Below are 24,524 nucleotides of genomic sequence, written 5' to 3' on the forward strand. Positions count from 1 at the left end.
TTTTCTTTGGTGACAATTACAATGACGAAAAACCATTTCACGTGCTAACTAAGTTAATGGAGAAATTAGATGGAATGTCTACAATTTAGCTATAGGGTGTAAATCGGCAACATTTAGAAAAGTGAGGGTGTAGATAATCAAAATTGAAATGTCAAGGGTAAATCGGCAGTCATGGAAAAAGTCATGGGGTAATTTGACTATTTTACTTTAAGAGTACAAAGTGCTAAGGGTACTTCTAATCTCAAAGTATCAATCTCTTACTTATTCATTAGTTTGTTGTTGAATTATCTCACCTTACCAATTACGTATATATCAATATATTGATACATAAAATTTTATGTGGATATGAGTTTTAGATATTCGTTAGATTTATTTTCAGGTAACGTAAATTTTTTACATAAACTTATGTTTCAGTCATTTTTGTCAACACGAAGTACATACAATTATTCAATAAACCCATGCGTTCCATTCCTCAACATATTGCATGAATATAGTTAAGATTGATCTTGAATCATTAAGAAATGAAAATGGAAGAACACACAGCATAGAAAGCATTATATGGAAGGAGTGGAGGGGGATGATGAGTTGATGAGTCATGACTATGAAATTATCGAAAGTAAGAAGGAGGTGAACGTAAGCCAAGGAAGCCTTATCCTATTATGCTTTGCCAGACGACACGTGTCGAGAGGGGGTAGTGGGTAGGAGGGAGCAGAACTGTAGCCGCCGGTAACAAACAACAACTGGGTCTGGTCCGATTGTTTGCTTCTCAGAAAAAAAAAAAAAGTAAACAAAGAAAAGGTAAAGTAAAAAAAGCTGCTCAGACAGGCACAGCTCCACTGTCACTAAGAGCAACCCAGATCGAAGAAGCTAAGATATTTTTACCACCCACAGCAAACGGGATTCCGTTCCCGTTCCACTTACAAGTACTTTTCTCTAGCTTTTCCATTCCGTTCAATTCTGGCTGTGGCTATAGTGGACTTGCACCCTAATTTTCTTATTTTCATGTTGTTTATGGCAAGTAGCTGAGAGTTGTGATGATTGATGATCACTAGTGACACATTTGAAATTGGAAGACGAAAACCACCCCCCACAATACATGGAATTGGTTGTTTCATGAGATTCCAAGTTCGAACGAGTGAAGATTTTTTTTTTTTTTTTAGTTTCTTATCTCTTTATTTAAGAAGTTAAGATTGTGTACATATGAAAAAGGTTCTAACCTTCTCAATATTTCAGATTTTAGTGAGACTCGGGATGATATTTCATCGGAGGATCTTTAATCAGTACTGTACAAGAGATTCTATTTCTTATCCTCGTCAAAACTATTCAATTGAAAAAATTGCACAACACATGTAACACATATTACATTTCAATGCATTCTTTTTTACCCTCGTGTTAGTCTCGTCAAAATTGTTTGAGGTGAAGAAATTGTGCAACACATGTTACATTTTTTGGATAATTACATTGACCGTAGTAATTCTAAAAACAAAAAAAATACATTGACCGTACTGTAAAAGAGACTTTCTTTTTTATCCTAGTGTTAGTCTCGTCAAAATCATTCGAATGAAGAATTTATGCAACACATGTAATACGTATTAATCCAAATTAGTGTCAACATTGTCCTTAACTATTTTCATGAAAGGGGCTTCTCTCTTTGTACTATATGTATATGTTTAAGGTAGGCAATGTTTCCTTTTTTAAATGCTAGACTAAAATACGCCCCTATCAAATAATTGAATTAGAAGAAAACAAGAAGGTCCCAATTCATTTACAAGAGAAGAAAAGTAAAAAGGCCATATAATGTAATCAATGTGTATCAAAATGGGAGACCTTTCATTAGATTTCTTTAACTAGGCAGCTCACATCCATGACCTGCTTAACCAAATCAGGACATATACAAGGAGAATCTTTAACCTCAAATGAATGTGAAAGTAACAATTGATTTCCCACTTAAATGCCAAATATTTGCCATGAATGGAAACAAATCATAATAGCTAGTATTAGAAATCTGTTAATTCTGCATTTCCTGTTATGGGATTTAAATCTTAAACCTAAATTAACAACAACAAAAAAAAAAAACCCATAAATATCTAAGATGAATTGAATTTGACTTTGGTGCAGAATGATGAATTGAAGGCTTGGTCAATCTTAACAAAATCACCCTATTTCAGTGGCAGCAGGAGTAAGTGCAACACAGAAAAAACAGTCCAAAAGATGGAAGAATGTTTTACACCAGTGAAATGTGTAAAACCCAGAAGAATGTGAGTAAATTTAGGAAGGAATAGGATGGTGAGGTTAGTTAATTAACTTGATTCATTCATTTTATATATGAGCTGGATCCACTCTTCCAGGAGTGAGACCCACTTCTGAATAAAATATATTCAGCCATTAAAAAAAAAAAAAAAAAAAAAAATCCTTAAAAATAAAAAACCCAAAGCACAGAGACAATTTGAGCTTGGAGCAGAGAGAGAGACAAGTCCAGCTCTTTCAACTTCAATCTGGGAATAATTTCTCATATATAATTCATATAAATTTTTTGCCTTTCTCGATTCCTTTAGCTGTTTAGTCTTGTGGGTTAGTTTGAATTTCGAGTGGGGATGACTCCAAACCGAAGCATGTAATTCGGTTATATAGCTGTATCTATCTATCCAATCCCTGTTTTTCCTCCCATCCGAGATTTGGGGTATTTGAGATGAATCTCAACAACGGTAGGGGATCTATGTCAACGGCCAGCTCCAGTGGAGCTTGGAAATCGGGAGATGTGGTACCTGACCAGTTTCCTGCGGGTTTAAGAGTCCTGGTTGTTGACGACGATCCTACTTGTCTTATGATCTTGGAGAAGATGCTGCGTACTTGTCTCTACGAAGGTAAGAACCGCTTAATTGTCTTCTTTATCATTCTAATTCACTCTTTCTTTCTTTGATGGGTCTTCCGTGATTTCTTCCCTTTCTTTTTCTGTGTCAAAGCATGAGGCTTTGTTCTCTCTATATGTTTCTCAAGCTGGTCTTTAATGGATTGCGAGTTTGCGGGTAGATAAAAGGGTATGAGATGAACCTGAAATTTGGGATTCTGGCCTACCAAATACATACTTTGAGTTATAGTAGTACCGGTTAGATTCAGTGTTCCAAATCATGGCATGTGTTGCAGTTTGAGACTTTTTGTACATGGTTTCTACAGTGTCCTATTTGTCTTTGTTTTGATCTTACTAGAGGCCAATCATATTGTTCCAAGATAAGCTTGAGTTTTGATTTGTGGTTCGTGTAGATTCATAACCTTTTTTTTTCTTTTTTTCTTTTTTTTTCTGTAGCTGCTGTTCTTAGTGTGTTGAGTGATTGATTTAGTTTGTTTGGAATTTTCTAGTTACGAAATGCAATCGAGCTGAGATCGCACTGTCCCTGCTTCGAGAGAACAAAAATGGATATGATGTAGTTATTAGTGATGTCCACATGCCTGACATGGATGGATTCAAGCTCCTCGAGCAAATTGGACTAGAGATGGACCTGCCGGTTATCAGTGAGTAAATTGTTACAGTAATTTCATATGGATTCAATGCTTTTACCCATCTAGTATGTATGAGTTTGACCTTGTATGCGATTCATGTGAATCCACAGTGATGTCTGCTGATGATGGGAAAAGTGTTGTTATGAAGGGTGTCACTCATGGTGCTTGTGATTATCTAATCAAACCGGTCCGGATTGAGGCGCTAAAGAACATATGGCAGCATGTAGTTCGAAAGAAGAAGAATGAGTGGAAGGATGTGGAGCAATCTGGAAGTGTGGATGAAGGAGATCGGCAACAAAAACCATGTGAAGAACCAGATTACTCATCTTCAGCAAATGAAGGGACTTGGAAGAACTCAAAGAAGAGGAAAGATGAGGACGACGATGCGGAGGATAGGGATGATACATCCACGTTAAAGAAGCCTAGGGTGGTTTGGTCGGTTGAGCTCCATCAACAATTTGTCGGTGCTGTCAATCAATTAGGCATTGATAGTATGTTTTCTTCCCCATATCTTTCATCTCTAGTTGCCACCCATCCATATTCATTGGACTATAATACTTCTTTTATATATGGATTCTGTTTATCCTTTTGAGTGTTGCACCATTTAACTTATATCCTGTGAATTGGAGTTTATACTGTGTTTGGTATTCTATCATAAGTTAGCATTTGTCATTTCCTTTAGATAAATTTATCATGCATCTGGCATATGATTGATCAACAGTATCTCTTTCATCAACAGTATTTGTATTTCTTATGTTATTGAAACTTGTTTGATTGATACAGAGGCGGTTCCTAAGAAAATTTTGGAGTTGATGAATGTTCCTGGGCTCACTAGAGAAAATGTTGCTAGCCATCTACAGGTATTGTACATTTGTGTTTGATAAAATTATGCGGAGGAAGTCTGTATGTTAATCAAAAGTTACACATACAAGCCTTCCTTTGCATTTTTCTTCCCTTGTATAATTTTTTTGTGACATGATTAAATATGGTCCCTCTTTTAGAAAAACTCACTACACATACTTATGGAACAGAAATATCGGTTGTACCTTAGAAGGTTGAGTGGGGTATCGCAGCACCAGAGTAATTTGAACAACTCTTTCATAAGTTCTCAAGACGCATCTTTTGGAGCCATGTCGTCGCTCAATGGGATTGATCTTCAGACTCTAGCCGCCACTGGTCAACTACCTGCTCAAAGCCTTGCCACACTTCAAGCAGCCGGGCTCGGTAGGTCAACAGCAAAATCTGGCATACCAATGCCCCTTGTTGATCAAAGGAACTTGTTCAGCTTTGAAAATCCAAAGTTGAGGTTTGCAGAGGGGCAGCAACATCATAGCAGTGGTAAACCAATGAACTTACTTCACGGCATTCCAACGACTATGGAGGCAAAGCAGCTTGCCAACTTGCACCAGTCTGCACAATCCCTTGGGCCTGTGAATATGCAAGTCAATGCCCATGGAGTCCAAAACAACTCTCTATATATGATAGGTCAACCACAGTCAAGAGGGCAGATCCTGAATGAAAGTTCTGGGACTCATGTTCCTAGGCTTCCATCATCAATTGGGCAGCCTATGGTATCAAACGGTATTCCTAGTGGAGTTATAGGAAGAAATGGGATTTCTGATGTTGGCAGAGGGACAGGATATAATCCAGTTCCGCAGAACTCTTCAATGTTGAATTTTCCCTTGAACAACACTCCAGAACTGCCAGGCAATAGTTACACTCTTGGCAGTACACAAGGGATGTCCAGCCTCACGCCTAAAGGGTCATTTCCAGATGAGGTTAACTCTGAAATAAAAAGATCTGGGGGATTTGTTCCAAGTTATGATATTTTTAATGAGTTACATCAGCACAAGTCCAACGATTGGAATTTACAGAATGTAGGCTTGACCTTTGATGCCTCTCACCATGCAAACTCCATCCATGGTAGCCTTGACTCCTCAGGTTTAGTTCATCAAGGTTTTTCTTCTAACCAAAGGAGTGCACAAAGCCGGAATCCATCTAATGTTGGGAAAGCTATGTTCCCAATGGGGGCGGCAAGCACTGATCATGGGCATGCGCAAAATAGTGGTCAACACCTTAGCAACGGTCTTATTGTTGACAATCCAGTTCGGATTAAATCTGAAAGGCATTCTGATGCATCTCAAAATAACTTCTTTCATGATCAATATGGTCAGGAGGATCTAATGAGTGCACTTCTCAAACAGGTCAGTTTATCTCCCTCTATTCCTTTTGCCTTCTGTATTAGATTTCTTCTTATAAAGGAGTTTCAAGTTTTCATGGATTTTATTTACTCATGTAAAAAATCCTGTGTTTTCCAGCAGCAAGGGGGAGTTGGACCATCTGAAAATGAGTTTGACTTTGATGGGTATTCCTTGGATAATATTCCTGTGTAGAATGTGCTCCCTAGAATATTCTGTATGATTGCAGTTCTGCTGTATATAAGTGCTGCAACAGAAGAAGTCATTTCTTCTGCAATCATGGTGGGTATTCAAGTTTATTTCAAGTATCCCGTTTTCATATCTTGCTTTGTGAATAGCATGCTTGTGCTGGTTCTAGGACATTAAAGATCGTGCTGATGGATAGTTGCGGTGGATCGATCATGTCAAAATATATTTGTTATGCATGATACTGCTGCATGATATGCAAAGGCATACATGCAAAATTTTGACTGGCTAGCAAGAAGCTGCTATTTCTGGGGTGCTGGTGAAGAAGCTGTCCTCGGTTTTTGGGCATGTGGTTGAGAGTACTGAAGAGTAGGTTTATTGATACACATCTGCAGGCTTTGTAGGAGCCTTCTCTAACTCTAATAACATCAAGTTTGCCTTTCGTAATCTTCTTATTTTCTTTTGTAATCTTTCTTTCTTGTTCAAGATTTCAGACTTTGATGTACATAAATTTCATTTGTTTGCTCATGGCATAAATCTGGGCATTTATTTCTGGTTGTAAAATTTCTAGGGATTCTCTTTCATGCTGTCAGTTTTGATGTGAACGGCCCCTTATGTGACCTCTGTTCTTCATAATGTTTCTCCTATCCTCATTGGATCAGTTTCTGAGAGAATTACGGGGAGATTCTTCAATTGATAAACAAGAATTCATCACTGATTATATGTTTCAAATGGTACAATCACTTTCTGACATAGTGATGCAGCAGTGCTCCACAAAACACACATTCTAATTTCTACCACCAAAAGCAGAATAGTTCTACAAAACATGTCTCCCCCTCCACTAATAACTAGAATAAGACCATGTAAACAGTTCATAGTATTTGACATGGTCGAAAAACTCACAAAACACATGGCTGCAGTAGAGAGTAATGGCAAACAGGAATAATACAACAAACATGAACCGGTCGGATAAGAGGTGGTCCAAAATTGTCTAAAAATGTATTGAGAAAAAGAGGAATAAAAGAGGTTCCTTCAGAATAGAATCATGTCAGTTGAACAAGTCGAATAGTTGATTACTTGTTGCATTGAATAAGTGTAAACAAGTATAGTTTACGAATCCTAGACAGGAATGACTAGGTCTGCCTGAGGAGTTAATCAATGCAGTTTCATTAATCAAAGAAAATTTTGAGTCGGTAAGGGTATATATATGTAGTCATTAATCATTAATATACTAGGTATCAACACAATTCCAGTCACTCAAAAAAGAGATCATATTGAATTTTACGAATAGTTCCACCACCTAACAAATGTATATATATGTAGCAAGAAAAATCTGAGCAAGCAACCTAGTTCAATAGTTGTTTATACAAAATGTGAAACCGGTAACTGCATACGATTGCTGTCACTTGCGGGCATCAATCCTCCTTTGAAAACTTGCAGATGAGCAGCACTACCACAGATACAAGTTTCTCATAACCTCAAAAATACCAGTCATATATGGTTGGCAGTTGAGATTATGTGAATCCTCCTCGTTGAGCATATATTAATCCAACCACTGAAAGAATTAAAAAATCAGCAGCAGCTAAGAGATCTAGAAGTGCCCTCATCACTTGGCTATTGCTGCATCAACATGAACACTGCAACCATTAGGAGGACAGGAAACATCATCATGGCTGAGCTTGTTCTGTAAGCACTACTTGGGTATATATCAGGAAGTGAGCACTCCTCCCCATTAAAGAACACTTTTGTCGGAAACCCATCTCTACCAGCCACATTAATTCCAGGAGTAAGCTTCTTTGTAAATGAGATCACTGATTGCTGCTTCCCAGGCACCCTAGGATCCTTGTTTGGGTTGGCTCCATCTACTTCTGCCACAAGGTAGTTCAATCCTTCAAGACCCTGCATAAACACCGTATTGTTGACCCCATCCGTTCCCACAGTAGTAGCGTTGAAAGAGTACATTTTTTCAAAACCAGGAACAGCTTTATCCAGTTGTACTGCAGTAAACCAATCAGCAAAAGAAGTTTCGCCCCAGTTGAAGAGTGTAACCCTTGCAGTCCATCCTTTACTGTAGTCTGAGAGTACGTGCCAGTTAATGCTGACCCCACAGTTATCACCACAGGGCATTGGGTTCGGATCTGCTAGGTGTTTAAGCTCAGCCCAAGCTTTTGCCTTGACAGTTCGGTTCTCAAAGGGAACGAGAAGCGACTCTGGTGGAAGAAGCATAGCCGGTGCAGTTGTGCTACAAGTTTGAGCTGTATTTCTAGGGCACCCACATGCACAAGTTTTGCATGGTACAACAGACTCGTTGAAGTAAGCAGAAAATGAAACACAGCATCTAGGGCTTGCTCCCTTGGCCTGTGTAATATTGCACACAACCTGCCAGCTGGCTACTGCAGTTGAATTCACCGGTAAGCCACTTGCATCAGGGAATTGACTAGGACTCACCCGCACAGGAGGACCACATTTGTAATCAGGGTTGAGAGTGCCATTGATTGCCCAGTTTTGTGGTGGTATGATCACAGAGCGGTTGATATTTGGAGGCATTTTATAGACTTCCATCTGGAATGAAGATTTTGACTTGGTTGCATCCATTGTTGTTGGCAAGATAGTACCATTTCGGCAACAATAAGGGATCATACCAAGTTTAGTGTCATTAGTCTTTTCCAGAGGCAGATCAATAATGGTTGGCCTTTTTTCACAACTCAAGACATTGGCAAAGTCTAGATCTGCGTAGTATTGACCTTGTTCGCCAAATATGCATTCAGAAGAATCAACGACAGATGGATAAGCCCCTCTCATCGTATTGATAAACTCTTGTGCCATCCAGTCCCAGCTCAACTTCCAACTATCAAGACGGCCTAGAGAGTTATGGTTGGAGATTGTCACTTGTGCAAAGTAACTTGATCCATACGTCCGGGTCACATCATACATGATTGAAAGATCTCCATTCTGGCGAGGGAGAAACTCTTCATCTGCAGTGATGTTTGTTTTCACCGTAGAGTCTACAATGCAGCAGACTTGCATTTCACTCTTCCCTGAAACAAACATTTTCAGAACAGTGTAAGAGTATGCTAAACTCACCCTAGAGGTGTACTATCATGACGGAATCTGGTTACACTAACAAATTCATCTACACAGAAACAAAAGTTCTAAAGTGATTGTGTAATGATATGAAGGAAACATGAGAACTAACTACTCCCTTCCGAAGCAAAAGCTGAACTTACGCTCGGCACAAAAATTGCCAATCTCCTATTGTAATTATAAACCAAGATTACAAAAGATCTAAGCCAGCAACATTGAGGCAAATTGCATAATATAGATGCGGATACGTCAAATCTCATATAGGATGAAAATATTCAAACAAATATCTCATTATTTTGACGGACCCTAAAATAGACATCGGCCCTTGGTCCTTATCAACTCAATGTTTTGCCTAGAAATATTACAATGACCATAAAAATAGGCCATTTGTTAACAGCTCTCTCTCTCTAAACCAAAATTCAATCAAAACTGTTATATAGAACAAAATATATAAGCATAATCATATACCAATCCAAGAACGTACTTGAAAATAAAAATAGAAATAAAAAAAACACAGAAACAAATCCAAAACTAAATAGAGAGGAGCTGACCTTGCAATGAGGCCTTGGGGCAACGAAAGCCATCATTAGCCAAAGAGATATTGGCCGGCATCGGAACATTCGGCGGCGCCACGCCGAACTGAGTCCCTAACAACTTCACCTGCACCTGCATCTGCGTCAAGTCGCCCGCCGTCTTGATCGCCGTCTTCAGATCGGTCTGCGGGAACCCGGCGAAAACGGTGCCGTTCTCCACACTTCCGGGATACGCACTCCCGTCGGCGAGCACAGCATTGGCAGCAGAGACCAAGTACTCGCCGTGCTGAAACCCTACGAACACCTTCCACGACTTGAGGTCCTCCTCGCCGTTGTTGAGCACAGTCAGCACGGACTCGAACCGGTAGGGCTGCCGCGCCGGAAAGGTGGGGGCGATCTGCTTGCCGTCGGTGTAGGAGTAGGATATGAAGACGCCGTTGCACAAATCGGCGGCCGGCGCCGGGGCATCGGTGGTCTGAGAGAGGGAGAGTGGCAGGGCGGTGTAAATAGTGAGGAAAGCGAGGGTGAAGACGAAGGGCCGGGTCATTGAGGCCATGGTGAGGTTTTGGAATTTTGAAATTGAGAGAGAGAGAGAGAGAGAGAGAGAGAGAGGGAGGGATTTATATGTGTCTGAAATGGAGAGGAGAGAGAAAGAGTGTGGAACGCGTAGTAACAGCTTAGTGGAAGCTGTGATTTTGAAATCGTGGATTTATTCTTTTTTGGTTTATTTTAATTAATTAATATTTTTGATACTATTGCCGTCTCTGATTGATTCAAAATGAGCGTTTGGTTCAAACGTGAAAGCGATAAGCAAGAAATGCTTTCTTTTAAAGAAGCATTCGGCGATTTTTTATTTTCAATGTGGAAAAGCGGCTTTTGTTTCTTGTCTCAACGGAACTCCTTTCCTTCAACTTCCCCTCTATTCCCATTTTGAAATCCGCGTTTGTAAGCTGTCGTGGGGGCCACTAAAGTCAAAGCCATTCAGTCAAACCCTAATTTCAAATTTTTCGGGTTGGGCCAGTGTTGGGTTTGTTATGGATTTGATGTAATTTGGGCCTTCAGCACAGTAACATATTCAAAACTAATTGTGAGTATGCAAAAATCATTGCGTTTCGTATGTATATGGGTCATGTCACTCGTGTGCGTTTGGTTTAATAAGGCTTATGGAAAAAAGTTCAGTATTATGTGATTAAAGCATTTAGTTTCTTCACTAACTTTGTCTGTTGTAATTCCATAGTGTGTAAATGTTCTACTTTTGCTTAGGTTTATGTTCATTTGGGGATGAGGTATGGGAGGATATTAAAATGAGACTTTTGCATAAAATTCTAAATTAATCGGGTGTGACAAAATATATCTTCCAATATCAACATTGAGTCAAAACCAAATTTCGAATTTCCATTTTAGGTCCGTGTTGAGGTTTTATTTTGGATGATCGATCAGCTCAATAACATACCTATAATTCTAAATTTAAGGGGTGAAATAATAAATATCTTCCTAAATCAATATTTGGACTCTTTAATTTGGTAGGGGAGGACTCGACCGTACTAGTACATTGTATCAATGAAAGATTCATTTTGTTCACTAGCATTAGGTTTGTTATAGATTTGATAAATCTTGGGCCTTCAGCCCAATAACATACCCAAATCTAATTGGGCTATTGTGAGCCATAAAGTATGTGCAATGCAAAAGTCATGTGTTTCGTATGTATATTAATGGATCATGCGTGTTTGACTGTTTGGTTTAAAAATGCAATGGAAGATAGTTCACTAACCTATGATTAAAGCATTTACTTTCTCCACATTTTTTATTTGTTGTAGTTTTTTTTTTAAATGAATTTTTTTTAGTTTAATAGTGTGCAAATGTTCTACTTTTGTTTAGGTTATGTTTATAGGATGGGTATGGGAGGATATTAAAATGGGGTTTTTTTTTGTATAATTCTAAATTAAGTAGGTCATGTTTAACTAAATCCCTATTTGTGTGTTTGGCCCACATTCTAGGTTACTTAACCTAGTGGTAATAGGGTTTAATTAGATAATCTCAGAGAATCTTAGAGATTCATATTCAATGTATGATTACCTTTCCTTGTATGATTCTGATTTTATGCATTGTAATCCTCTATATAAAGAGACTCCTATTATCAATGAGAACATACAACAATTTTCTCTCAATTCTTGTTTCCCTACAATACGTTATCAACACGAAGCCCTAACCCTGAAACAAATAGCCAAACCCTGATTCAAGAAGCACAAACTCTAAATCCGAATACAAAACCTTGAAACACTTTCGGCCCCCGCTACACATCTTAAAGCCCTCCTTCCCAGGAATCAAGAACCGACGGCGCCACCTCAAGAACCGGTCGGAAACCTACCGAACCTGCCACCGGAAGCTCCAAACCACCCGCAGCAAATACTCCACCGGTTCACCACCTTTCGGACCTCCAAATTTTTCCAACAGTGGCGCTTCAATCCTAGAATTTGAGAACCGGTAAAATTTTCCCCAGAACCGGCCTAAAAATACGTGAACCGGCCACCTGAGCATCTGCACCCTTGAACCGACAGAAGAAGAAAAAAAGAAACAAGGGAAGCAGCCCAAGTAGCAGAAGAAGAAAGAAAAAAAGGCTGTGGGCCCCAGAAGAAAAGAAGAAGAAAAAAACAAGGGGAAAAGAAGCACACATAGAAGGAGAAGAAAAAAGGGCCCCACGTGGCCCACTTGCTGTCAGTCAAAGGCACAGGAAAAAAAAGGCTTGGGCTCCAAACTCAGATGCAGCCCAGCCCAGAGAAGGAGAAGAACAGGCCCATGGTTGTGCGGCCCACTAAAGAAGAAGAAAAAAAAAAAAAAAAAAGGGACCAACCCAGAAGAAGTCAACTGTCCAACCCATTGGTCAACAACCTCCGGTCAACCGCCGGCGACTTTCCGGCAGTTTTTCGGCGACTTTTTTCGAGCACTTTTTCCAGGCAAAATTTCCTGTGACCTATTTCGAGGTATTTTTTCTAAAAGTTCCCGTTTTTTAGAGTTTTTACATTTAATTTCTCTTCTTTTTCGGGGACTTGCAAGCTCCCTTCTTCTACCCTTCTTTCTTCATCATAGGGGAGACCAAATTAAGCCGAACTGTGGGGGTTCATGCTCACTCCTAGCTTAGAGCTTGTTGAGATCTCTAAACTTAGAGTTTGTAGAGAATTTATGATCGACCACTTACGTCCTTGTTTCGATCTAATCCAATACCTCTTGGAATTTAATTTCTTGGAAACGATTATGCTCAGAAATTTTATATGTTTTCGTGGTAGCCTTTTACGCTCCTAAACTAACCCTTTTTTCTTGTTCTCTTTCAGGATGAGTAACCTGAACAAATTGGACTTCGCTCAATTGGGAACAACTGGCTCTGGATGTCCGCCAGCATCTCAAGGCTGAAAGAATTCTGGATACGATTCTCTAGCCTAGCTAGGACGTGCTAACTGTTGAGCAAGCTCAAGCTTTGGAAGCAAATAAAGCAGCCTTAGAGACAAGTAAAGCGAAAGCCATCATCCTAATGACTCGTCATATGGATGATTCGCTCCAGTATGATTGTATGAATGAATAAGACCCCCGAAGGCTGTGGGTCTCACTCGAAGAATAGTCCATGACTCCCTGCTTCCTGACCTAGAAATGAGATGGCATAGCCTTCGCTTCTGTGGTTTCAAGTCAGTTCTTAACTACAACTCGGAAGTACTTCGCATTAAATTCTTAATGGAATTCTGTGATAAAGAGATCACAGATGTGATGTTGATTGAGAAGACTATCTCTACCTTCCTTGTCTTTGCATTGATGGTTGCTAAGAACTATCGAATCGATGTTACTGTAGGACGGATCACAAGGTTTCATGAGCTTATTGGAGCTATGATGTCGCTGAAAAGTATGACAACATCTTTATGAAGAACTATAATTCGAGATCCGTGGAAACAGAGCATATTCCGGAATCCAATTATAGTTGCGCTCCAAAGAGAGGGCGCCAAGAGCGAAACCCTAATCTTAGGGATATTTCTGGACGTTCTGGTCCATATCAGCGCTCTACTTGGGAAGGTAATCGCCAAAATAGGCGAACACGGAACTGAAGGGTAAATGTGGAAAGAGAGAGGGAGGCAACACCTCTAGCCATATTAGTGGTGCCACCAACACTAAGAGCCATCTAAATGACGCTTTCAAAACGCCTCAATCAATGGAGTCTGAGCAAAGAGATGTATGTTCTCGATGTGGAGTATCTGATCATTGGGCACACATTTGTAGAGCTCGTGAAGAAATTGTCAACGCCTACAAAACATATTGTGAAGCAAGAGAAGCTCACGATGTGGAACAAGAATATCAAGAAGATGATCTAGAGTGAAGGGTTGAAGACTACAAATTTGGCTGGGATCAATAGATCGCCAATTTTGTTTAAGTCTTTATTTTTCCAAGAGATGTAATAGGCAATTGCAATATATTTTTGTAGTAAATGCCAATGGTTTAGTTTTTTTTCAAAGTAGGCTCACCCAAAGTAAGTCTAATGTCTAGGAAGGTTCTGAGATTAGTGGTACTTAAGCGAGCCTTGCTCCACGGACATCTCTCTACTCACCTGGTCACATTTATTTTGGAATTACCGAAAGAAATTAGACGACTACCATTGTTTTGCATTAGCTAGCATTTTGGATTAGATATTCTCTGGTCAAAGAGACAATGATGTAACATCGTTGGCTTATGAATAAAATTTCGAGTTCTTTTCATTATGACTCAATTTTGATTCTAAGCATATTACTTTGTGACTATGATGGCTGGGCCATTGGTATTAATTCAAGGACATGGAATAGCCCAAGTTCCACTTGCCAAATGGCACCTTAATTACTGTCACAGAAACTCTCTACGCTCTTAGGGAAAATTGTACCCTATAGCCAACGGATTCCAAGCGAAAACGCATGTACAAAACGGAAATGAGTTCCTTTGCAATACCTCTGATGATTGCCAACAAAGGCGTATCATAGAGAAGTTTATGTGTCTCTCTAATGGACCCTATGTTACTATTCAAGCTATTAAATCCAATAAAGTTATGAGAGAAGATCTCTTAGATTTAGACACATATTGGCTTTGTCACGACATGATAGGTCATCCTAGTCATGATATGATGATCCATCTACTAAAGACTTCACATGGACATTCTATCTCTCGAGCGAAATGAAGCATGAATCAAAAGTTGATTCCTGGATTAAGTGTGACCGACGCTGCTGCCTAGAGCACCCCCTCCATCCACCACCAGCCTAGGGATGGCGTGGTCCCCATCCATGACGCCATGGATGGTGTCCATCATAGTGATGGCGCCCCAGGTGATGTTGCAATCACCAACTTGCTTCAAATAGCATTTCAGATGCTCAAGCCTAACCAAAATTCTCATTGGTTGCTTCTAAAGCTTCTAGCTCGTTTTACAAAGCCTGTTCCTTAGAGAAATTAGGATCGAGACCTTCCTATGCAAAGGATATAAAAATACTCATTCTGTTCTTACATAGAATCCGTGGGGATTCTGTGGACTAGTTCAACCAACTTGCGGACGTTTAAATATCTCATGATGTTAGTTGACACGCAAACACGCTGGTCACGTGTTGTGTCATTGTCCACTTGTCAATGTTGCTTATGCTACACTCCTAGCGCATATCATACAACAACGGGCTCACTCCCCGAATTATTGTATTTAGTCAATTGGATTTGACATTGCTAGAGAGTTTACATCGAAAACTTTTGATGGTTATTGCATTAGGACTGATGTTGGACATCATATTCCCATGAACACACCCAAATAGTCTCGCGGAAACGACTACAATGGTAGTCCGGACATTAGTAATGCGCACCAATCTCCTTACATCTGCTTGGGGTGATGCAATATCGCATGCAGCTATGCTAATTCGTCTACGACCCACCGCCACTCAATGTACCTCTGCGTTACAGCTAGTGACTGGGTACAAGTATCGTACTTACGCATATTTGAGTGTACCTTTATGTGCCAATTGCACCGCCACAACGCTCTATAATGGGTCCTTACAGTCGAATGGGCAACTCAGTTGGATTTGAGACTCCAACAATCGTCCGCCACTTAATGCCCTTGCTTGGCGATCTCCTTACCGCTAAATTTGCGGATGTCACTTGGATGAGACAGTCTTCCCGTCGTTAGGAGGAGATAAGAACATGAATGTTCAGCAGGAACGACAGGAATTGTTGTGGCATGTCCCCACTATGTCTCATCTCGATCCCTACTAAAGTGACTAAATCACACATCTGCAGCAAATATGCCTGTAAGGAAGTACGTCCCTACGAGAGGACGTAGCGCCACCCTACACGGAGGTAGGCATGGTGCCAACGCCAAAGAGAGTGGCACTCTGGCGTTACAAGTCATGGCCCCAGCTAGGATGCATGGGAGGCCCGTGAGTTTGAAGGATACTTTGGCACATTCCAATTCTTTGATCATCAAGACTCAAAATCCGTCTCGTGAGTATCTTCCGGGTTATGGTTATCATTGGGGGACTCCTCAATGTCAGAACCTATTCCTGAGAATATACAGCTCTATGAAAATTACACTAGTGTACATGAGACATGGGATAGAAACTCCATCATAACTGATGATGTAGTTGCACATTTCGCTGCGCATGAGTTTGTTGAGTCAGATGATATCGAACCACGCTCCGTTGATGAATGAATGCCAACGTAGAGAAATTTGGCCTAAATGGAAAGATGCGATTCAGGTTAAGTTGGATTCTCTAACGAAGAGGAAGGTTTTTGAGCCAGTGATGTCAACACTTCCTAACATAAAACCTATTGACTAATGGGTCTTCGTTAGAAAGCGTGATGAGAAAAAAAAGATGGTAATCTCGCCTTATGGCGCAAGGCTTCTCACAAAACACCCTGGAATCGACTACGATGAGATATATTCTCTCGTAATGGATGTCATTACACTCCACTACCCTGTCAGTTTGGTAGTTTCCAAATAACTGATCATGCAGCTTACAAATATGGTCACTATGTATCGCGCATTGCTATCTCGAGTGTCGTGGTTGGATCAGTGGTTATGACCGAGTGTGTCTCGGTGGGAGAGCTTTGGAACTAGAGGGTGCGTTGGACCTCTCGGGGAGCTGCCTTGTGGGGTGGGTCATCGTTGCAGGTATCGGGAGTGCTTGTTGCCATTGGAGGTGCGTTGTTCTATCAGCAAGGAGCGAAGGGAGTCCTTTTAGCGCTAAATGTTTCAGCTGTCTCGAGAGGGGTCTGATCCAGCTAAACACGGGATGTATTTGTCTGCTACTATTGCTATCGGTCTCGCTTATCTACACAATAGACAAAGGTCAGAGGGAAGACCGGGTGTGCCGGCCTTCAACGCTCCGATGCCTAAGTCAGTATCGTCAAAAGATAATGATAATGGAAAACGATAGTAAACAGTTACCTCTTTGGGTTGTTAGAAATGACCTTAATGTTAGGGCTGGGCACCAAAAACCGAAAACCCGATACCGTACCGAAACCGTCCCGAAAAGTGTTGGGACGGGCCAGGATTAAAATAAAAAATTTCCTGTTTGGGCCCGTCCCGTACCGTCCCGAGAGAAACGGGCCCGGGATCGGTACCAGCCCAAGAAATCCCGTTAGGGCCCGGCCCGTACCGAATTATTACATTAATAAAATCTTGCATTATTTATTCAATGTGGCTGAGTGTAATTGGTCCATGTAGTCAAGTCTAAGGTTTCACATATACTGTACCACACTTGATCTTTCAGCCCTAAACACCTAAACCCGATCTCCCCCATTCTCTCTCATTCAGTCATTCTCTGATTCTCTCCATTATCCCCAATTCTCTATTTCTCTATAGAAACCATAACCCCTCTCCAACATTTCCACTCACACAGATTACACACAACCTCAAAAAAATCCATAATATCAAAACAAACTAAGCCAAATCTAATCCCCTCTATTGAAGAAGAAGAAGAAGAAGAAGAAGCTGCTCAAGCTCTCATCTCGCCATGGCCAACATGATAATGGCCTCCTCCAAAGTCCCAATCTCCTCCTCAGCCCCTTCCCCCGTTTCCAAGCCCAAGCTCGCCGCGTCCAAATCTCCATCCCCAAGCTCACCAAAACTCACCCCCTCTAATCCCTCAAATCCCACTCCCTAATCGCCGCCACCTCCCTCTCCGTCGCCCCGCTGTCCCTTGCCGCCGAGATCGAGAAGGCGGCGCTCTTCGACTTCGACCTGACCCTGCCTATCCAGACCGTCCAGTTCTTGTTCCTCATGGTGGCCCTCGACAAGATCTACTACTCGCCGCTCGGCAAGTTCATGGACATTTGGTCTTTTTTCTTCTTCAGTTTTAGGCTTTTAGCTTTTACTGTTGTTTATACTTCAAATGTGTTTATTGTTTAATACTTCAAAATTTCTTATTTCAGACTTTAAATTTCTTGTTTAAGACCTACTGAACTTATTGTTGAATTCATGAATTGGTTTATGTGTTTATTCATTTATTGAACTTATTTTTGGTCTATTGAACTGGCTATTTGCTTTGTTGCACATTGCATTTGTTTCCTGTCATAATCTGCAATTTGCTGGAATGATTGAGATCTGAAAATTTTGCATAGCTGTTAAGCTTTAAGCGTGGGGAAAACAAAGAAAAAAGGAATCGGGTATCCCGAATTGGGCCCTGTTCCGACCCGATCCCGATCGGTTTCGGTACCTTCGGTACCAACTTTGAAAAAACGTTGTCCCGTCCCGTCCCGTCCCGAATAATATTTTTGGTACCGGGATCGGTATCAGTCAGTAACCGGCCCGTCCCGGCCCGTGCCCAGCCCTACTTAATGTAGTAGGTTTGTGGGAGCTTGGTTCAGTTTCTTTCGGCATGGGACACTCAGGGTTCCCGATATCGCCCCGAGGGATATCAGGACCCTCAGTTGGGAGCTTTCCTTTCTTATGTATTGGTGATACGAGTCGTGTGCTTCCGATACTTATGCCTAGAAGGTATGTGTATAACAACACTCACTACCTGGACCACCTAAGTCCTTTCGAATTGATAATGTTGTGGAGTTTATATAGAAAACATTTGATGACTATTGCATGTCACTGAGGATTGATGTTGAGCATTCAGGTCCTCATGTACATTCCCAAAATGGTCTCGCGGAAGCCGCCATTAAGCGCCTACAAATGACAACTCGGACATTGGTTATGCACATCAATCTCCCTGTTTTCACTTAGGGATATGCATACTGCATGCAACGACGCTAATTGTTTTCATATCTCACTTTCTCTCATATTTTTTTTTCTATCTCCTCACTCCCATATTCGCTACTTGCTCATCATTGTTGTGCAATTTCTCTCTATAAAGCGACATGCGGCACTATAAAATTATATCTAAAAACTTAATAGGATTTGATTAGAAAAATAATTATATAAAAGTATGATGTATTTGAAAAACATAATTGCAAAACACTATATTTGAAAAACATAATGAAAAATAATAAAAAGGGTTTTTGTCCATTTACCCCAATTCTAGTGATTTTTTTCCCACTTACTCCATTAAATTTTTTTAATTCCCTCTTACCCAAAACACTCTAAGGAGGTTTTCTCTAATGCCCCATAAAGTTTCTTTTTATTTTTTTAAAAACTATTTTACCCTCACCCATTTGTTATATAGAGAGGGGGGGGAAGAAAATGGAAGAGAGATAAACCATAGGAGATGTGGCGACCCGGAGACCGGAAGAGAGATAAACCATAGGAGATGTGGCGACCCAGAGACCGGATTACCACAGCGCCGCCTCCCTAAGGAACCCTACACCCGCGACACTTGAAGTAAGTGTTTTGGGCCTAGAATTCCTCAAAGAGACAAGGCTTTTAGGTTGGAAAACAAGAAATCTATAAGCCCGAAATTTTTGGGCTTGTATAGTGGGGTTGGCTCGTAATCACAAGATTACGAACTAGGCGAGGAAGAGGAAAGGAAGGTGGTGTTGTGTTGAGTTTTAGAACCTATGTCAATTTTTAGTTCTTAGCCCAAGTTTGCATTAAGTTCATTGAATGGTAAGTTACGTGAGTCTTCTAGGTCTAGCCCACTAGGACCTAAACTCAAATGGAGGTTCTAACCCTAGGGTTCCACTTTGGTGGTAAGCAATCACACACACATCATCAACCATACATAACGTTACAAAAATTTAACGAAATCAAACAAGCCAAATAGAATAAACTTTAAACAAAACAAATTTTGGCCTCTAAGGATTATCCTCCTTACCCAAGCTTCGACAACAACAGCCTGCAAAACAAACTAAAGTGGGGGTTAGGCTCCTACATCCAGTCATTGCCCATGCCCACCCCCATATCTAAGCTTAAAAACAAGAGTTATCGTTTTGAATAAAAGAAGTAGATAAAAATCGGTTTGCGATTCCACGTGATCATCACCACGTAATTACAATCCCACGGCAATTGATCATCTTTCACACGTCCATCACAACCGTCCATCTAGCCAATCACTTTTCGGAATTCCATAATCACAAGGCTAGAGACAAAGGGGAGATAACAAGGGCATGGTGCACACTGCCCACCACCGGTGGCTTAAGGCGGAACTAACCTCTCCTTACATCCCCATCAATTGCCAACACATCAATCCAATCCACGTAAATTATTTCAAGTTGTAAAAACAGATAATTTCCAAAACATGCAAGAGGCCTCATATAAAACATAGTATATGCAAGAAAAGCATAGATAGAGTTAAAGGCATCCCCTACCTGGAACTCGAGCTTTCTCTTGCATCACTTGGCCTCAATGCAACCTTGTAGCAACCACCACTTCACAAGATCATACCAAGATATCAAGCCTAGACCAAATAAGTGACATTAATCACGATAAACTAGGCTAGCTATTCACTCATATTACTCTCCGAAGAAAACATTTCCTTTAACCTAATTACTAACTAATAACCAGACCATTAGGGCTCTAAGGGAGAGTTGGTTTTTCAGGAAAAAGTAGCAAAAACACCCTTAGAAGACAAGTTGTCAAAAGCTGGAAACAGAGTTTAAGTAGGAACTGTTAAGGGCCAAGGAAGAGTGTCCAAAATACTTGAGGTGATTCTTGGAAAATTTTGGAAAGAAGATGGTTTAACAACCAACTCAATAAGAATGAAATGGTTATAGAATTTTGAGTGAAGCCATGTGAAGAGTAAAGGTTTCAGAAGCTAAAGCAAAACAATGTGCAGGTTTTCTCCAGAAATAACAGCTTCTGTCCACCTATTTCAAAATTGCATAATTAATTCTAAAAAAATGCTTTTAGGGTGATTCAAATTCCGGAACGTTCACATATGTGTTTACCATCTTTCTCCAGAAGGAACTGATCCCAAATTCTCAACGGTTCAGCTCCAGTTTTGAAAGGAATGCAGCTGGGTCAGATTATACTGGAAACTAAAAACTGCAGAAATTGGTTCTTTTGTGTAAAGCTCGTTTGGTACCCAAAATGGCTGGTTAGGTAGACACTAAGACACCTATAGAAAGTATCTAAAGCTTCTAAAGGCTTAAAGTCTCAGTCACCCTTCAATACTATAAGGGGAAGGTCTTGTAGCTCACTAACATGATGTTTTGAAGACATGGTGTTTGGACAACAATAACACAAATAAACTCTATGATCAAGCATGATTTCAATGTTCAAAATAACCATGTTCTAGCACAAATCTAACACACTTAAGAGGCATGTCTAACGCTCCTAATGATCTATAGCTCAAGTTACTTTCTAATACTATATGGGCAGGTGTTGTAGCTCGATGACATAATGCATTGAAACATGATATTTGGACAGCTACAAACAACAAATAACCTTTGAACCAAATACGATTCTAATACTCAAGGTGTAGCCATGACCTAGCAGAATCCCTAGACATTAGAATGGATGAGAAATCAAAATTAAGGCAGCAAGATACCAACAACAGCAGTGATAAGTTCATAATCTTCAAGGATTCGTAATAACAACCAAAAATATATAGAGTTTTATGGAAAAGATGATACTCACCAAAGACTAATCAAAAAGGTGAGTTTTTCTTGAGGGTTTCAACAGGAAAGAGAGCTGAGGGAGCTGATTGGATCGAGTCCAGCCGCAGGCCAAGAAGTTCGCTCAATCTCGAACATGCAAAGTGCAACAGAAACTTCTCAATATGTGGAATACTTGATGGTTCCAGAATCTTACCAAGTGTTTGTATCAGTCTCAAGTAAGATGTGAGGGATTCGGGTGGAGCAAGAGAGGGAATTCAAGCAGAAATCCGGAACAGGCTCGTTTCAGAACAGCTTCCGCTTTCGAGATGTGTACAGGACTCAAATCGACTCCAATGGAGCTGAAATTTTGAGGCTAGATAGAGGATACATAGACGAACAACTTTGGTGAAGAAAGTTTTTTGATCGGAGGTCCCTAATCAGGAGTTTCGAGGCACACAAACACACTGATGTGCCCAGCAAAGATAGAAAGGGCGAGAAGAGGAGAGTGAATGACGTTTTCTGGGCTGGCTTCTCCCTTTTGAAGGTCTGAGATGATGTTCTTGGAGGAGTTGCCGTATGCATGCTGGCAACGTGGAAGGGAGGAGCTGAATGAGGTTCCTTTCTCTCAGCCCAATTCTGACGTGAACAAGGAAAGAGGAAAAGCTCTTTGCGTGTGAAAGAGAAGGCTCAGCTTGGGCAAATAAATTTGGGTAAAAACAAGAAGTTGTAAAAACCAAAGTGATGGGGAAAAATAAAAGTACAATAAGTAAATGCAAGTAGACTCAAATTAAGGTGTTGGCAAGACCAAATAAGGATTGGGCCTCACCAAGCTTGTATTTGGGTAGAAAAATGGCAAAGTAGATTTTTGTCGGAATTTGCTTGAGTTTGAAAAACATAGGGAGTAAATAAATAGTATTTTTATAAAGTCGGAGGGATGGTTGACGAGCAAGTGTCGGGTAAGGCGGGTAGGAATTCAACTAATGGTTAAGAAATAAAGTAAAACAAGAAATCGTAAATGCACACACAAGTATGTTTCAAAATTATGCAAAGATGTTATTATGAGCTACAAGAACCTTATTAGATCAAGAGAGATGTTTGGGTCAAAGGTCAACTAACTTATTGGGATAGGTTCACTAGCATATCCGTCTGTTGGGTGTCCAAAGTAAATTTTGGACTCTAACCTTATGCTATTCTTGGAGCCAAGGCCCAAGCCCAAACTATTTCCAAAAGTCTTTGACCAAACAAAGGTCACGAAAAATTATTCCGTCAAAAAGTGATGTTCGGAATTTCACGGGGTCTATAGGAGACTTCGCCGAAGCCCTGTCACCGGCTGCCAGATTCACGTCACCGGTAGCAGAAATTCGGTCACTGACCGCCACCCACAGGACTTTTCTGAAAACCTCGCCGGAGATCCCAAAAGAGATCGTCGGAGATCTCATAGGTCGCCGAAAAGGTTTATTGCCCCCAAATAGACTTTTATTGTCCCCCAATAGATGAGCAATAAACCTCTATTGCCCCCTAATAGACCTTTATTGGGGGCAATAAAGGTTTATGAAACCTCAACGGAAATCTCCAAAGAGGTTGTTGGAAATCTCATATGGGGCCCAGAGAGGTTTATTGGCCCCCTAAATAAACCTGTATTGCCCCCCAATAGAACTTTCGGTCGCCTGAATGGGAACTAATCTCTCTAAAATTAGACAAATAAAACTTTGATTAAGGAAAAAAACAAGAAGATTACATCAATTTAAAATATTTTTGTCCCCCAATAGATCTCTATTGCCCCATAATAAAACTTTTCTTTTGCTTATTTCTTTCTTTTTGGGCCTTCTGCCGCTATTACCCAAAAAAAAAAATCTTTCTTTCTGGGCCTTCTTCCCCATTACACAAAAAAAAAATGGAGATGAGGCCTGAGCTGAGGTCCTTGCCAGATCGAGTTTTGCAAAACGATGGCGGCTAATGGTTTTGTGTCGTGGATGAGGCCGATCTGAGCATCAATGACGATTGGTGGTTCTGCAAAATGATCATCAATGAGGCCAGGAGCGATGTCGAGAATCGCCTTCAGGTTATTCAATCGTTTTCCGGACATTTAGTACCCTCCTGCATCAGAGCCTCTGTCTTGGAGCAAGCCGGGCTCTGAGGTGTCTGGTTCAGAATTTGGGGATGTGTCGGGTTTGAGTTTATCACCGGCTCCCAGTCGTCCGGATGCAGAAGAAGGCACCGGTGCAGCTTCTCGAAGTCGCTATCAACAACTTTCGTCGCCGGTGAGAATTTCGTCGACGAAGAAGATTGGACAAAGAAAGCCGGCATGTGGGGAGAGAGAGAGAGAGAGAGAGAGAGGCAGTGGAGGTGGAAGTGGAAGTAATTGTTTAATTGAGTTGAGGGAAAAATGGTCATTTTATGTTAATTTTGGTAGGTCGGAATAAAAATCTATTGTTAGAGTAAGTGTGATAATTTTTGCTCAATTCTGTGCTTTCGGTCAAGGACCCTAATAAAAATACATGGCATTTAAACTTATAGCCTCAAAATTATAACTCTTACTATTTGCATAAATAGTGATTAATTAGGGGTAACATTTGGCCTGGATCTATGTTAACCCCAAGAGCTGGAGATAACCTTACTAACTAAATTTGTTGTCTGAAATTAACACATGCAAGAGAGTAACAATACTTACACCAACGATCGAAATGTTGTCAAAAGAAATGTATCCTAAACATGGTTGGGAGTAGCTCGAATCGGCTTGATGTCCAATGCTCCTAAACGTAAATCAGTACATGCTTGGGATACGACCCTCAAATTTTAGGTCAAATGAGACACATGTAACTTATCAAAGAGATGATTCAGAGCACCGACGTGCACTTGCAGTGCATAGAATAATTTCTAAACTTTTATCATCATAAAGTTTAAATTGTTCAACAGAAAATGTGAATGATAAATTTCTCGATCAAAGATAGAAGCACAATCATGTTGGTAAGATGCCATGGCGGCATGGCGGGTAGAAGAATAAAGTGCCCTAAAACTGTCCTCACAGGAATCATAAGCGACCCAGAATATAAATTTATCCTCA

General features: G+C 40.5%; 2 protein-coding genes across 4 annotated transcripts; one reads left to right on the forward strand and one right to left on the reverse strand.

Moving 5' to 3' along the window:
• Positions 1-2,422: 2,422 nt before the first annotated feature.
• On the forward strand, positions 2,423-6,502 carry LOC112197217 (two-component response regulator ARR1). 3 transcript variants are annotated; one of them, XR_002935588.2, is made up of 7 exons: positions 2,423-2,864; positions 3,358-3,510; positions 3,609-3,989; positions 4,282-4,358; positions 4,530-5,702; positions 5,817-5,978; positions 6,055-6,502. XR_002935588.2 is itself a non-coding variant. In XM_024337819.2 (6 exons), exons 1-6 carry the CDS (start codon positions 2,690-2,692, stop codon positions 5,889-5,891), a joined length of 2,034 nt encoding a protein of 677 aa, XP_024193587.1. In that variant the 5' UTR covers positions 2,423-2,689; the 3' UTR covers positions 5,892-6,502. The 3 variants fall into 3 exon arrangements, 2 of the variants coding, with proteins under 2 accessions (XP_024193587.1, XP_024193589.1); XM_024337819.2 differs by having other exon boundaries at positions 5,817-6,502; XM_024337821.2 differs by having other exon boundaries at positions 5,820-6,502.
• A 632-nt stretch (positions 6,503-7,134) lies between these two features.
• Positions 7,135-10,124, reverse strand: LOC112197455 (COBRA-like protein 7). Its single transcript, XM_024338134.2, has 2 exons — positions 9,518-10,124; positions 7,135-8,920 (listed from the first exon to the last, which is right to left on the reverse strand). Exons 1-2 carry the CDS (start codon positions 10,053-10,055, stop codon positions 7,497-7,499), a joined length of 1,962 nt encoding a protein of 653 aa, XP_024193902.1. The 5' UTR covers positions 10,056-10,124; the 3' UTR covers positions 7,135-7,496.
• Between the last annotated feature and the right edge of the window lie 14,400 nt (positions 10,125-24,524).

This window comes from Rosa chinensis, chromosome 4 (assembly GCF_002994745.2).
Source record: "Rosa chinensis cultivar Old Blush chromosome 4, RchiOBHm-V2, whole genome shotgun sequence".
In the NCBI taxonomy this organism is placed as follows: domain Eukaryota; kingdom Viridiplantae; phylum Streptophyta; class Magnoliopsida; order Rosales; family Rosaceae; genus Rosa; species Rosa chinensis.